Source organism: Propithecus coquereli, unplaced genomic scaffold (genome assembly GCF_000956105.1).
Source record: "Propithecus coquereli isolate 6110/MARCELLA unplaced genomic scaffold, Pcoq_1.0 Scaffold67, whole genome shotgun sequence".
Lineage (NCBI taxonomy): Eukaryota > Metazoa > Chordata > Mammalia > Primates > Indriidae > Propithecus > Propithecus coquereli.
The window spans coordinates 182,524-194,633 of record NW_012152729.1 but is presented as its reverse complement, the minus strand read 5'-3'; the positions used below and the strand labels follow the sequence as shown (position 1 = coordinate 194,633).

At 39.1% G+C, this 12,110-nt stretch overlaps 1 protein-coding gene across 1 annotated transcript in view; it reads left to right on the top strand.

Moving 5' to 3' along the window:
- Positions 1–12,110, top strand: part of PHLPP2 (PH domain and leucine rich repeat protein phosphatase 2) — a 67,881-nt gene that overhangs the window by 39,261 nt on the left and 16,510 nt on the right. The window contains exons 5-10 of the mRNA XM_012660452.1: positions 1,415–1,647; positions 2,046–2,276; positions 3,605–3,807; positions 7,293–7,353; positions 10,062–10,157; positions 11,545–11,700. Of these exons, the coding sequence (XP_012515906.1) occupies positions 1,415–1,647; positions 2,046–2,276; positions 3,605–3,807; positions 7,293–7,353; positions 10,062–10,157; positions 11,545–11,700 (980 nt within the window). The remainder of the gene's footprint in view (positions 1–1,414; positions 1,648–2,045; positions 2,277–3,604; positions 3,808–7,292; positions 7,354–10,061; positions 10,158–11,544; positions 11,701–12,110) is intronic.

Here is a 12,110-nt window from a genome sequence, read left to right as displayed (position 1 = left end):
TCAGCTAGGAAACTTCTCTCTTCTAATAAAGGAACCATTTATGCCTACCGCACTGTGCCCTACATATTTTTCCATCTCCTTTGTTAAAATATATTTCCCATTCCTACCTTCTATCCATCCCACCTCACTCCTCTACTCAAAAAATGGAAAGCAATGAATAAGCACATGGCGTGAGTAATTGTCTGGGCTTCTGGTGGGGAAGGGAGAAATTAGAAATTAAAACATTCAAAGTGAGTTAAATTATGTGGTGATTAAAAAGATAATATACATTAAAATGACATATCTTACTACCTTAATAACTCATGATTCTGGAGTAATTTCCAGAAAAATTATGATTTTTATCTCATACTATGTTTTAGAAAGTTTTTCAAGTATAAGCCTCTAGTTAGTAATGAGATAGTTATTTTAATAATACTGGCATGTGAAAGTATAAACAAGCTATAATTTAGGGAAGTTGGTTTCTAGCATTTCTGTCTGAGTTGCTATGAAAATAGGATTAAACCAGTCTGAGGGCTGGATCATAAATTCTGAAGTCAAGGCACCAAGCCAAAGGAATAATCAGTAATCAAGGCCAAGTCATCTGGCAATCAAAATTGAGAATTTGGAAGAGGAGCATTAGAATGAAGTAGCAAGGATTTCAGTCTAGAAACAGGTGATATAGACCACCGTCATGGAGAACAGTACCTTAGCCTCACCATCTTGCACCTGTGCCCACACAGTGTTTGGCACATAGTGAGTGCTCAGTAAATGTTTTTGGAATACATTCTATGATAAACATTTAAAATAGATCATTTAAGGCCAGGCACTGTGGCTCATGCCTGTAATCCCAGCACTTTTGGAGGCTGAGGAGTTCGAGACCAGCCTGGGCAACATAGCAAGATCCTATCTCTATAAAGAATAACAAATCAGCTGGAAGTAGAATTACCAGAGTTAATCTTATGAATCCATTTTATAACAATGCTATCTCTGGATAAGACAATATAGATACTTTTACTTACAAACAAAATAGAAGCAGTAAAAATTACTATTTCATGTTGTATATTGGATCACATGTCAGTAAAATGCCATGTCATGTTCATATTTTCAAGCTCCACCTCGTCCATTTGTTTCAAGTGACAGTTCGAGCCAACATAATTTCACTATGAAAAAAGAAGTTGCTTATGATGGGATTTTAAAAAAAGACCAGCCTGGGTAACATAGCAAGACCCCATCTCTACAAAAAATAGAAAATTAGCTAGGCATGGTGGCTCGTGCCTATAGTCCCAGCTACTTGGGAGGCTGGGATGGAAGGATCGCTTGAGCCCAGGAGTTCTGGGCTGCAGCAAGTTAATGATTGTGCCACTGTACTCCAGCCTGGGCAACAGACCTTGTCTCTAAAAAATAAATAATAGATGACATAGATCATTTAACATAGGTCATCAAAAGCATTGATGTCTCTCGTAAAGATGTAGTAACAGATTTTATTGAAATGCAATATAAACTTTTGCCTTTGCTCTTTAGATTTTCTCAGCTGAAGGGCCTGAACTTGTCCCATAATAAACTTGGGTCGTTTCCTGTGTTGTTGTGTGAGATCTCTACCCTGACTGAGCTCAACCTTTCCTGCAATGGATTTCACGACCTGCCGAGTCAGATTGGCAATCTGCTGAAGTAAGTATCTGACTTCTACTAGATTCCTCTTTTCCCTTGCAGAATAAGAAACTTCTCTGGCATTTGGAATGAAAGTAGTACCATGAGCTCTTATAGTGATATAAATCACGTAATTATTAGGATTCTAGTCAGCAACAGTTTTTGCCATCAGAGATCTGTGTGCCTACTGCATTGACTGATCCTTCAGCTTCAACAGCAGAGGTTCTGATTCTCTTTAAGAGGGACCATCCATGCAAGTTATGTGTAGGTTATTTATTAAGTATCTACAGATGGAGAGTTAAGACATTTTATCATTTTTGGATTAGTAATAAATTAGTGACATAAGTCAGAATCCATAACTCTAGTTCTATCCATTCCAATGAGACCTTTCATAAAGTAGTTTTGTTTTGTTCCAACAGTCTTCAAACTCTCTGTCTTGATGGCAACTCTCTGACTACTTTACCTGAAGAATTGGGAAATCTACAACAGCTTTCCTCCCTGGGAATTTCTTTCAACGACTTTAGTCAAATTCCTGAGGTTTATGAGAAGCTCACTATGTTAGATAAAGTGGTTATGGCAGGAAATTGCCTGGAAGTCCTCAACCTAGGGGTGCTGAGCAGGATGAACCATGTCAAGCACGTAGATTTGAGGTAAGGCCATTCTTCACCATCTCTTCCTTCAGGTTCACTCTGATGGGCCTTTATGTCTTACAAAGACTTCTTTTAAAACGTTAGGATTTTAGAATAGTGTAGAAATAGATATTTTCAAAGCTGTAATACAACTTCATTTGCCGCTCAGTAGCAGAGAGATGAAGGATCAGGTAGGTGCACCACATGGTAGAGACCATCTCATTGCCTTGGACAAGGTCATTCTGACTTACCCTCCCAGCAGCATTTTATGAGCGTTCACATTTCCTCACATCCTTATTAATGTTGGATTTTAGCAGTATTTTTCCTTAGTGTCCGTCTAGTAGGTGGAAAATAGTATTTCATTGTTTTAATCAACGTTTATTTACTCAGGAGTGAGATTGAGAATCCTTTTATATACATATTAGTAGTTTGTTGTTTTCCATAAACTTAACCATTTCTCTGTTGAGTCATTGGGTTTCTTCTTGATACCCACTGTGTTATAATTAAAATGTTAAAGGTTTCACTACTAAGAAATTTTTATGAGTTTTATTTTCTGATCATAATCTTTTCCCAAAGGAAGACACTTATTGGATGTTCTGTCATTTACAGTAAGCCACTGATGTACCTTATAAAGACATAGTAAGAGAGAGATTTATTGAAATACAGAAAAATGAGAACAGGCCTACATGCATTAAATCATACACTTGTGTAGAAAGAACCAAAAAGTCATTTTCTGTAATTTGCCATTGCATTATCCCATATACATACAGATTATTTTCTTCTCCACTAATTAATGTTATGTGAATCTTAGCACTAGAGGTGGAATAGGCATAGCAACAGGAGGAAGTGTGGCTGCTCCTCAGACTCTTTATTTATTTATTTATTTTTATTTCAGCATATTATGGGGGTACAGATGTTTAGGTTACGTATGTTGCCCTTGCCCCCTCTCCCCGCTCCTCAGACTCTTGACATGGTACTCTTATGACTGCTTTGCTACTCACTAACCCAAAAGGTTAAGTTTATCTTCTTGTTCCTTTGTCCTACTCTTTAGTCCCTACCTAATCTTATTAAGTTTTAACTGTTTGTGGACATGGCCGCCTTTTTCCTTCTCTTTCTTTAATTTGCATATGCATTTGCTAGTCTGGATTGTTTAACTTAGCTGTACCTTGAGTTCTTTGTTTATAAACTGTCTGTGGTTATTTGTATAGTACCTTGCGAAATGAGGTAAGTAAGAAGTCCTTAAATTGTTTAGGAAATGGAGAAGGGGATCATACCTGTCCTATTTTTCTTTTGGTAAGCACATTTAATGGAATTTATTTCTGGTTATTTCCTTGTTTCTGACTATTAAGGATGAACCATTTGAAAACCATGGTTATTGAAAATCTAGAGGGAAATAAATACATCACCCACATGGATCTCCGGGACAATCAGCTGACCGACTTGGATCTCAGCTCCCTGTGTGGGTTGGAGCAGCTGCACTGCGAGCGGAACCAGCTGAGAGAGCTGACCCTCAGCGGCTTCTCCCTGCGCACTCTCTACGCCAGTTCCAACAGTGAGTTCTCTGTCCAGCCTCCTCTTTTTTCTTTCAGCTCTAGTCGGAGCTTTCTAGGAACAATGACATCCGTGGTGCTTCTCAGCCACTGTGCAGATGGAGTTTGTAGTTCACTGAGGGCTAACTTTATCTTTTCACTTTGGTGTCAACACTTAAGTGGTTGTCACGTGCATGAACATGGATACTTTGAGATTTACTCAGCGTAATAAGAGGCATTTCGCAAAATAATGGGGTATGTGGGGGACATTGGTACTTAGAGATGGGAGTCTGCCAGCCTCCTCATTTGCCGGCAAATGAATAAACTCCTCTTTCCTTCTCCTCAAAATAAAAAGGTGTGCGGAGGTGGGCAAGCATATTCAAAACAGAGTATCAATATCTGAAACAGGGATGGGCCCTGGGACTGAATTAGGCCTACCATCTCTTTTTGTATGGCCCATAAGAAATGGTTTTTTAATGGTTGGGTAAAAAAAAAAATCAAAGAAGAATAATTTTGTGGTATGTGAAAATTATATGAAATTCAGGTTTCTATGTTCATAAATAAAGTTTTATTGGAATGTGACGGCACTGATTTGTTTACATATTGTTTTCACATTACTGATTTCATGCTACAGTGGAAGAATTGAGTAGTAGTAAGAGAGACTGTATTATGGTCTGCATAGCCTAAAATATCTATTATTTAGCCTTTTACAGAAAAAGTTTGCCGATGCCTGGCCTAAAACCTTGTGCTGCCTCAGTGCTAGTTAAGCCCCGTCATTTCAATGAGGATTTGCTCCAAGAATATTTTTCAGTGTAAAGGGCCTCATGTTTATTGAGACCAATTTTTTTTTCTCAGCTGAAGAAGTATTTAGTTTTAGTAAGTTTGTGGGCGCACAGAGGCCATTGTTTAATTACTTCTTCTGTGTTTAAAGGTAGAAAGGAAAAGATGTTCATATTTTGTCAGAAAAATGCAAACTTAAGTAACATTTTGTACTTATCAAATTAAAAAAATATATATCTATGTATAATGCTAAATGTTACCAAAGGTGAAGAGAAGGACCTTCCTGAGCACTCGTCCACTGCCCAGTGAGAGACATAGAACCATCTCAGAGATCAGCGTGCCTGTGTTAGTGAAGCGGAGGACTCAAATACCACATTCTGGCAGTTCCCTGCTTGGATACATCCCAGAGACACCTTACATGTGCACAAGATGTGTACAAGAATGTTTATCAGAGCATTGTTTGTGCAAGTGAAGAAATAGGACTATTAATAGGAAAATATATAAATCATTAGTGATATATTTACACAATATAATATTACACAGCAGTGGGAATGAATGTAGTAAAGCTTTGTGTATTAATATGGGTAACTCTCGGAAACACTTTTTGAGCAAGAAAGTGCATCATTGTATATATGCTATGATAATCATATTCAAATTTAGAATACACAGAAATATTTTCTTAGCTGTAAGTATGCATAACAATATGGAAGAATCCATGGGAATGATAAAAACCATATTCAGGATGATGTTTACCTCTTGGTATTTGTAGTATTTTACTTCTTAAAAAAAAAGTCTAAAGCACGTAAGATAGAATGAAGATTTGCGTAAAAGCTAGATGATAGGTGAAAGTATTTATTGTTTTATTCTGTTTACTTTTCTGTAAACTATATTATTAGGATAAAAGAAAGTTAAAGACTTGTCGTGTTTGCATTGCCTTTTATCAATTAGCAATTAATCTAAGCTTCAAATAGTAGCTTAGATTAATTGCTTGTTCAGAAGAGTGTTAAAACTGATGAGTGTTGACTTGCGTTGCTTATAGATGCTGCGATGTGGTAGTAAGTCCTTGCCATGAAGAGGTTTGTTACCAGGCCCTTCTCTGTCCTTAATGTGTCTAGAGAGTCTGAATGCCCGGCCCTACTGGAAAAGACCTCATTGACATACATGCATTCCTCCTTAGTCACCAAGATTCTATGATAGCAATGTGCTGAATAGGGCTTGCTTGAGTTTAGCTACTCTCTTCACAGCATCCTTAAATTCTTCAACTTGGAAGAATTCTCATAAACACTTGCAGTTCTGCCTCAAAGTAAAGAACTCAGCTTCACAAAAGAGGTTATCCAAATGATCAGTTAATACGGGGAAAGGCACTCTACTAGTCTTCAGGGATATGCAAATTGGAACTCCTGTGTGGCACCACTACACACCTCCCAGAATGACTATAATGGAAAAGACTGAAAATACCATTGGCAGCTGTTGGAGTATAAATTGGTACAGCCACTTTGGAAAATTATTCAGTAGTATCTACTAAAGGTAAACATAAACATACCCTGTACTCAGCAGTTCTCCTAGGGTTATACTCAACATAAGTGCTTGTATTAGTCTGCAAAAGACATGGATAAATATGTTCATAGAAATGCTGTTCGTAGTAACCTCAACCTGGGAAAGACTTAAATGCCTGTTAACTCTAAAATGGGGGTAAATAAATTGCGGTATATTCACATAAAAGAATTTTATACAGGCATGAGAATGAATGAACTATAACCATATGCAACAATATGAACAAATCCTGCAAGCATATTGTGGAGTGAATGAAGCCAGACAAAAAAATTACATGTTTTATGTGTATACTTATTTAAATAGGCAAAATGAGTCTGTGGTATTTGGAGTGAGGATAGTGTTGCCCTTGCAGGGTAGTGACTGGAAAAGGAGACAAGGGGAAGTTTGGGGAGCTGATGATGTTGTTTCTTGATCTCAGTATTGGTTCCTAGTATGTTCAGTTTGTGAAAATTCACTGAATAGTTTTACTTTTCTGTATTTTTTTTTTTTTTTTTTTTTAGACAGGGTCTTGCTGTGTTGTCCGGGCTAGAGTGCCGTGGCGTCAGCCTAGCTCATAGCAACCTCAAACTCCTGGGCTCAAGCAATCCTCCTGCCTCAGCCTCCCAAGTAGCTGGGACTACAGGTGCACACCACCATGCCTGGCTAATTTTTTTCTCTATTTTTGTTGCCCAGCTACTTTTTTTTTTCCTATTTTTAGTGGAGACGAGGTCTCACTCTTGCTCAAGCTGGTCTCAAACTCCTGAGTTCAAGCGATCCTCCTGCCTCAGCCTCCCAGAGTGCTAAGATTATGGGCGTGAACCATGGTGCCCAGCATACTTTTCTGTATTTATGTTGTATTTTAATTAAAAGTTAAAATATTGCCAGTAAAAATCCAATTATTAATTTTTTCAAGTTGGAAAACTAAGTAGTTACTTTAACATTTAACAACTGGCTGATGTAGTGTAAATCCAGTCAATACACAGGATCCTTCAGTTAGCCGTTGCATTTGTTTTTCAAAGCAAATTGGGATGAAGCAGTCAGAGTGAGTTACCGAGTGGTTTTTATCTTTAGTTCATCTCAGTAGAGCACGTCAGTTTTTTCTTTGGTGATTTCACTAAGCTCCTTTTCCCTTGTTTTCTCTCAGTTATTTTCTTCTTTAGACGATGCCACTAACACCTCTTTGTTTTCTGATTAGGGCTGACAGCAGTGAATGTCTATCCAGTACCCAGTCTACTCACTTCCCTAGAACTCTCCCGGTGAGTGTCTCTCTTGAGGTTGATGCTTGTTTGATTCTTATTTATGAGATACATGCAGGTACTTTGGCAGTTTTGAGGTACAAAGAAATCTAAACATTGAAATGTTTGGGTAACCGAGAGAAAGGATAAGTGGAAGAATAGGTTTAATAGCCATAGTGTATATTAATAGTTAAAGGAAGGATCCTCTTGAAATGGAGAGGTACCTATGAACTACTCAGTCTTTAAAGACTGCGGATTTAGGGTGAGATGCAAACAAAGAAGACCTGTTATCTTCATTGCAATCATTTCCTTCATGTTGACCGAGATCAGATTAATTCTTGATTTTTAGTTAGTGGCTTTAAAAAAATGATTCTACTTTTTTGATACTGTAGTGATTCATGTTGGTCTGATTTTTGGAGAGGCATTAATTATATTCAGGACTTCATTACTTCTGTTGGTGGCCAGGAGCAAACATAAATGAGGTTTGCTTTTCTTTTATTCATTTACTTTTAACCCCTGTGTTAGGCATTCTGGATTCAGTGGTTGGGTTTTACAGTCTAGTGGTGAGATCATGAATCTAACAAGCAGTTAGGGGGCAACAGTATATGTGCTGTGACTATAGAATGCCCAGAGCAGGGTCCTCTGTGGCCAGGGTTGTTGTGAAGATGAAATGAGAAAATCAATGCAAAATACATAGTATAGTGTCTGACGTGCAATATTCTCTGCAGAAATATTAGCTGTTATAGCCAGGTTTCTTTTTGTTCTTGTTGTTGTTACTTTATTATTAAAGTATTGTTTTAGATTCCCTTTTAGCCATTTCTTTCTGTCTTATCTTCCCAGCAAAACCCCAACATGGATAAATACTAAGATTTTACCTTTTCTACTGAGCTTGATGATTGCTGAAGAAAATCACATCCAGATGGACATCACTACAAATTCATAATATCTAGCCTCTTCTGGAGTTTATTGGCCCTTTCTCTTGCCAGCTCCTTCCAGTATCCTCAGCATGTGTTCCAAATTGCTCTGCTTCCCTACCCCCACCCTGTCTCCTCCAGGCTGGAGCTTAGCTTCCTCCTTGATTGAGAAAACAGAGGCCATTGTGGGTGATTTCCCTCAGCTTCCTACCACCTTGCTTGAGTTTCTGTAGACTCATTCATCCTCAGCTTCTCTGCTCTGTAGAAGGCCGGTCCAGCTGTCTGTGCCTGTGGCCCCTCTGCTCCCACTGCTCTGTCTGCTCAGTCAGCCCTCCTCCTCCTCCTCTCTCAGGTTTGTTCAGTGTCTTCCTTTATCTCAGTCTGTACACACACTGATATCTCTTCTGTCAAAACAAAGTTCCCTTGACCTCACAGCTCCTCTAGCTACTGTCTAATCCGGTTCATCCCCTTTTTGTCCAAATTTCTCAAGAATTATTTGCATTTGTTAAATTGGTTTCCTCAGTTCCCATTGGCTGATCCCACCAACAGCGTGGTTTACACCTTCTCTTACTGGAACTTCTCTGTGGTGACACAGTTAACCTTGCTCTCTTTTCTTCAAACATGCTATTTCCTTGGCTGGCTAATATGATCTGATTTTCCTCATGCCCTTCTAGCCATTCCTGCTGTCCCTTTTGCATACTCCTCCTCCTCAGCTAGCCCTTTAAAGGTCAAATATCCCCAGGCTTCTCTCCATGGTAAATGGCCATGACCTCGTTCACTGCAGTGATTTCAGTTGCGCTTAAGTGTCAGCAGCGCCCAGCTCGACAGCCCAGCTCTTCCTCAGCTGCTGCGGCATCCCCAGCTGCCTGTACCCCATACATATCGCACCATGGTCTTTCTTGTTTCTGTGTTCTAGTTCATGTTACCACCCTGTGCTTGGAACATGCTCCTCACCTCAGGTCCCTGTACAGTATTCTTCAAATTCTAACCCAGATGTCGTATTTCTTAGGGAGGTTGCCTTTGTCCATTGCAGGCTGTTTCCTTCCCTAGGCTAACATAGCAGTATCTGTGTTTCTCTCAGGTAGCGCTTTCTTCATCCTGCCTCCTTTTATCCTTTGATTAATCAGTGGATACCTTGAGCCTAGAGAAGCTAAGTCACATCTGAAGATAAAATTCCTTTTACTAAGTTTCTGCTTAGCGCTCTTCTAAATATTTGAGCTCAAATTCTGAGTGGTTTGAAACTTTTTCACCCACTAGTTATCTTTTGTCCCTACTTCGTCACTTTTATTCATTCTGTTCATTTTCCCTGGAATCTGCTTCTCGTCTCCCCCAGCCATTCCTTGTGAAACTCCTCCTCGTCTTCAAAATTTTGTTTAAAATGCCACTTCCAGTAAGTCTTTCCTCTTCTCGCCCTCAACCCATCCCGCCATATGTGTGCTTTCCTACTGCCGAAAGCCTTTGTACTTTTTTGGGCATATAGCATAATTGATCCAATATTATACATATTCATGTACTTGTCTCTGCCCATCCTTCTCCCATCCAAGTACTAACCAGGCCCGACCCTGCTTAGCTTCCAAGAGCAGACGAGATTGGGCGCGTTCAGGATGGTATGGACATAGACTGCCCACTCTTATAATACAACAGCATTCACTGAGCACCTACTATGTTCCAGCTAATATACCACAGGATGCCCCGGAGATAATGTCCCTGCCCTCACAGGGGCTCACAGGCTGGTTAACAGAGACATTACAGTCTAGTGAAATGAGTCCCACTTGTCATCTTAAATGATGCCTTTCAATTATGTGTTTTCTGCAGAAACCTGCTAGAATGTGTTCCTGACTGGGCCTGTGACTCAAAGAAGATAGAAATATTAGATATGAGCTATAATCTTCTCACAGAGGTTCCTATGAGGTATGTGTGTGTGAATACATATGTATGTATATGTATTTAATTATTTTTCTAGATTTGTATTGTCTTTCATTTGTTCAGTGAATATAGATGCCTGCAGAGTCTGAGGCAGTGTGATATGCCGTCAGGAATATAGTAATGGCTAACGCATGGTCCTGGACTGCAAGGAATTTAATAAGAGGATAGTGTCGCATATACACAGATAACTGTGGTAAAATGTTCCAAGAGGTGCTGGCATAGGTTGGTGGTAATAATTAATTTTTATAGGATGAGTTATTGTGAGCTGGGCAATGTCCTAAGAATTTCACTTTTATTATCTTACCTAATCTTTTAAAAACTTTAGTATATAGGTGCTGTCATCCTAGGCCAGGCATGGTGGCCCACATCTGTAATCCTAGCACTTTGGGAGGCGGAGGTGGGAGGATTGCTTGAGCCCAGGAGTTCAGTGCACTCCAGCTCAGGCAACAGAGCAAGGCACTGTCTCAAAAAAAAAAAAAAACAAAAGGAAACTAAGGCTTAGAGCTGTTAGGTAACTTGCCCAAGGTTGTTCTTAACTAGGAAGTGATGGGAGCTGGCATTTGGATGTAGTCATTTTTACTCCAGAGCCTTCAGTCTTAATCACTACACTGTATAAATTAGATGTTTTAGAAATTCAGAAGTACTTTGAGAATTAGAGAATGTTTCATGGAAAAGATGGCATTTGAATTGACTTTTACCAGATGGTGGGATTTCTCCAAGTGGAGGGGGAAACAGTGGTGGTTGAGGCCGGGGTGGGGTGGGGTGGGAAATGATATTCAAAGGCACTGAGATATAAAATGTGTAGTTATTACCTAATGGAGTCTTTAAAATTAAACTCTAGAGGCTTTGTAGCATAGTAGATATGAAAACAACCTTTGGAGTCAGACCTTAGTTCAAATCCAGACTGTGTCATTTACTATTCAATGTGAGATCTTTGGCAAATCAAGGTCACTTAACCTTTCTGAACTTTATTGTACGTGGCTTAGCACATTTTAAGCACTCAATAAATAATAGTTTTTATTGTAATGAAATGTTGTGAGTTTATTATATTAATAGTAATACATACACTACATTTTTGGTGCTGTTTAGCCCTGAAATCTAAATTTATTCTAGAAATTGCTTTTTTAGTTTAGCTCTCTGTGCTGTTTGATGTCACTAATTCACCTTTTCTCACAATGACCTTAACGACTTCCTGGTGGGTGGTGGGTAAACAGATGGTTGTGGTTGCTTTCTTGGCTCAAGCACTTGCCGGTGATTATACAGTCTAGAAGAATATGTTTCTATTAGCTTACTGATTTCAATTAAATAGCCTAGGTCGGACTCAGAAATATTTAAGTAAGTTTACTTGTTTCCTTGTTCTGTTCCCTCTCAGAATTCTGAGTAGCTTGAGCCTTAGGAAACTGATGGTGGGACACAATCAGGTGCAGAGCCTCCCCGCCCTGGTGGAGCACATCCCCCTGGAGGTGTTGGATATTCAGCATAATGTACTCACTAGGCTGCCGGACACTCTCTTCTCCAAGGCCTTAAAGTAAGTACCATTGGATTTTTTTTCGGAAAAGCAGAATCATCGGCTAGACAAACTGCAGTGGCTTGTCATTGGAGTGACCTTTGGGACTATATTTGCAGAGACTTTACTTGATAGTCCAACTATGGGTGGAAACACACTGGCAATTTTTATGAAAGAATATGTGAGACTGCTTCATGAGGCAGTAATCTTTAACTCAAAGTTGAAATAACCATCAAATGCTTAAGAAGTTTTTGTGTTGTAAACATTTCAGTTTGGGAAGGTTCAGGCTTTCATCTCAGAAATAAACATAGTCCTGACATTTAAAGAGAAATTATAACATTCTGATATAGCTTCCTTCGGCAATTCTCAGCTTTTGCATTGGAGAGAAAAGGGTATACCAGTGGTGCCCAATCTCTCTGACACCGGGGACC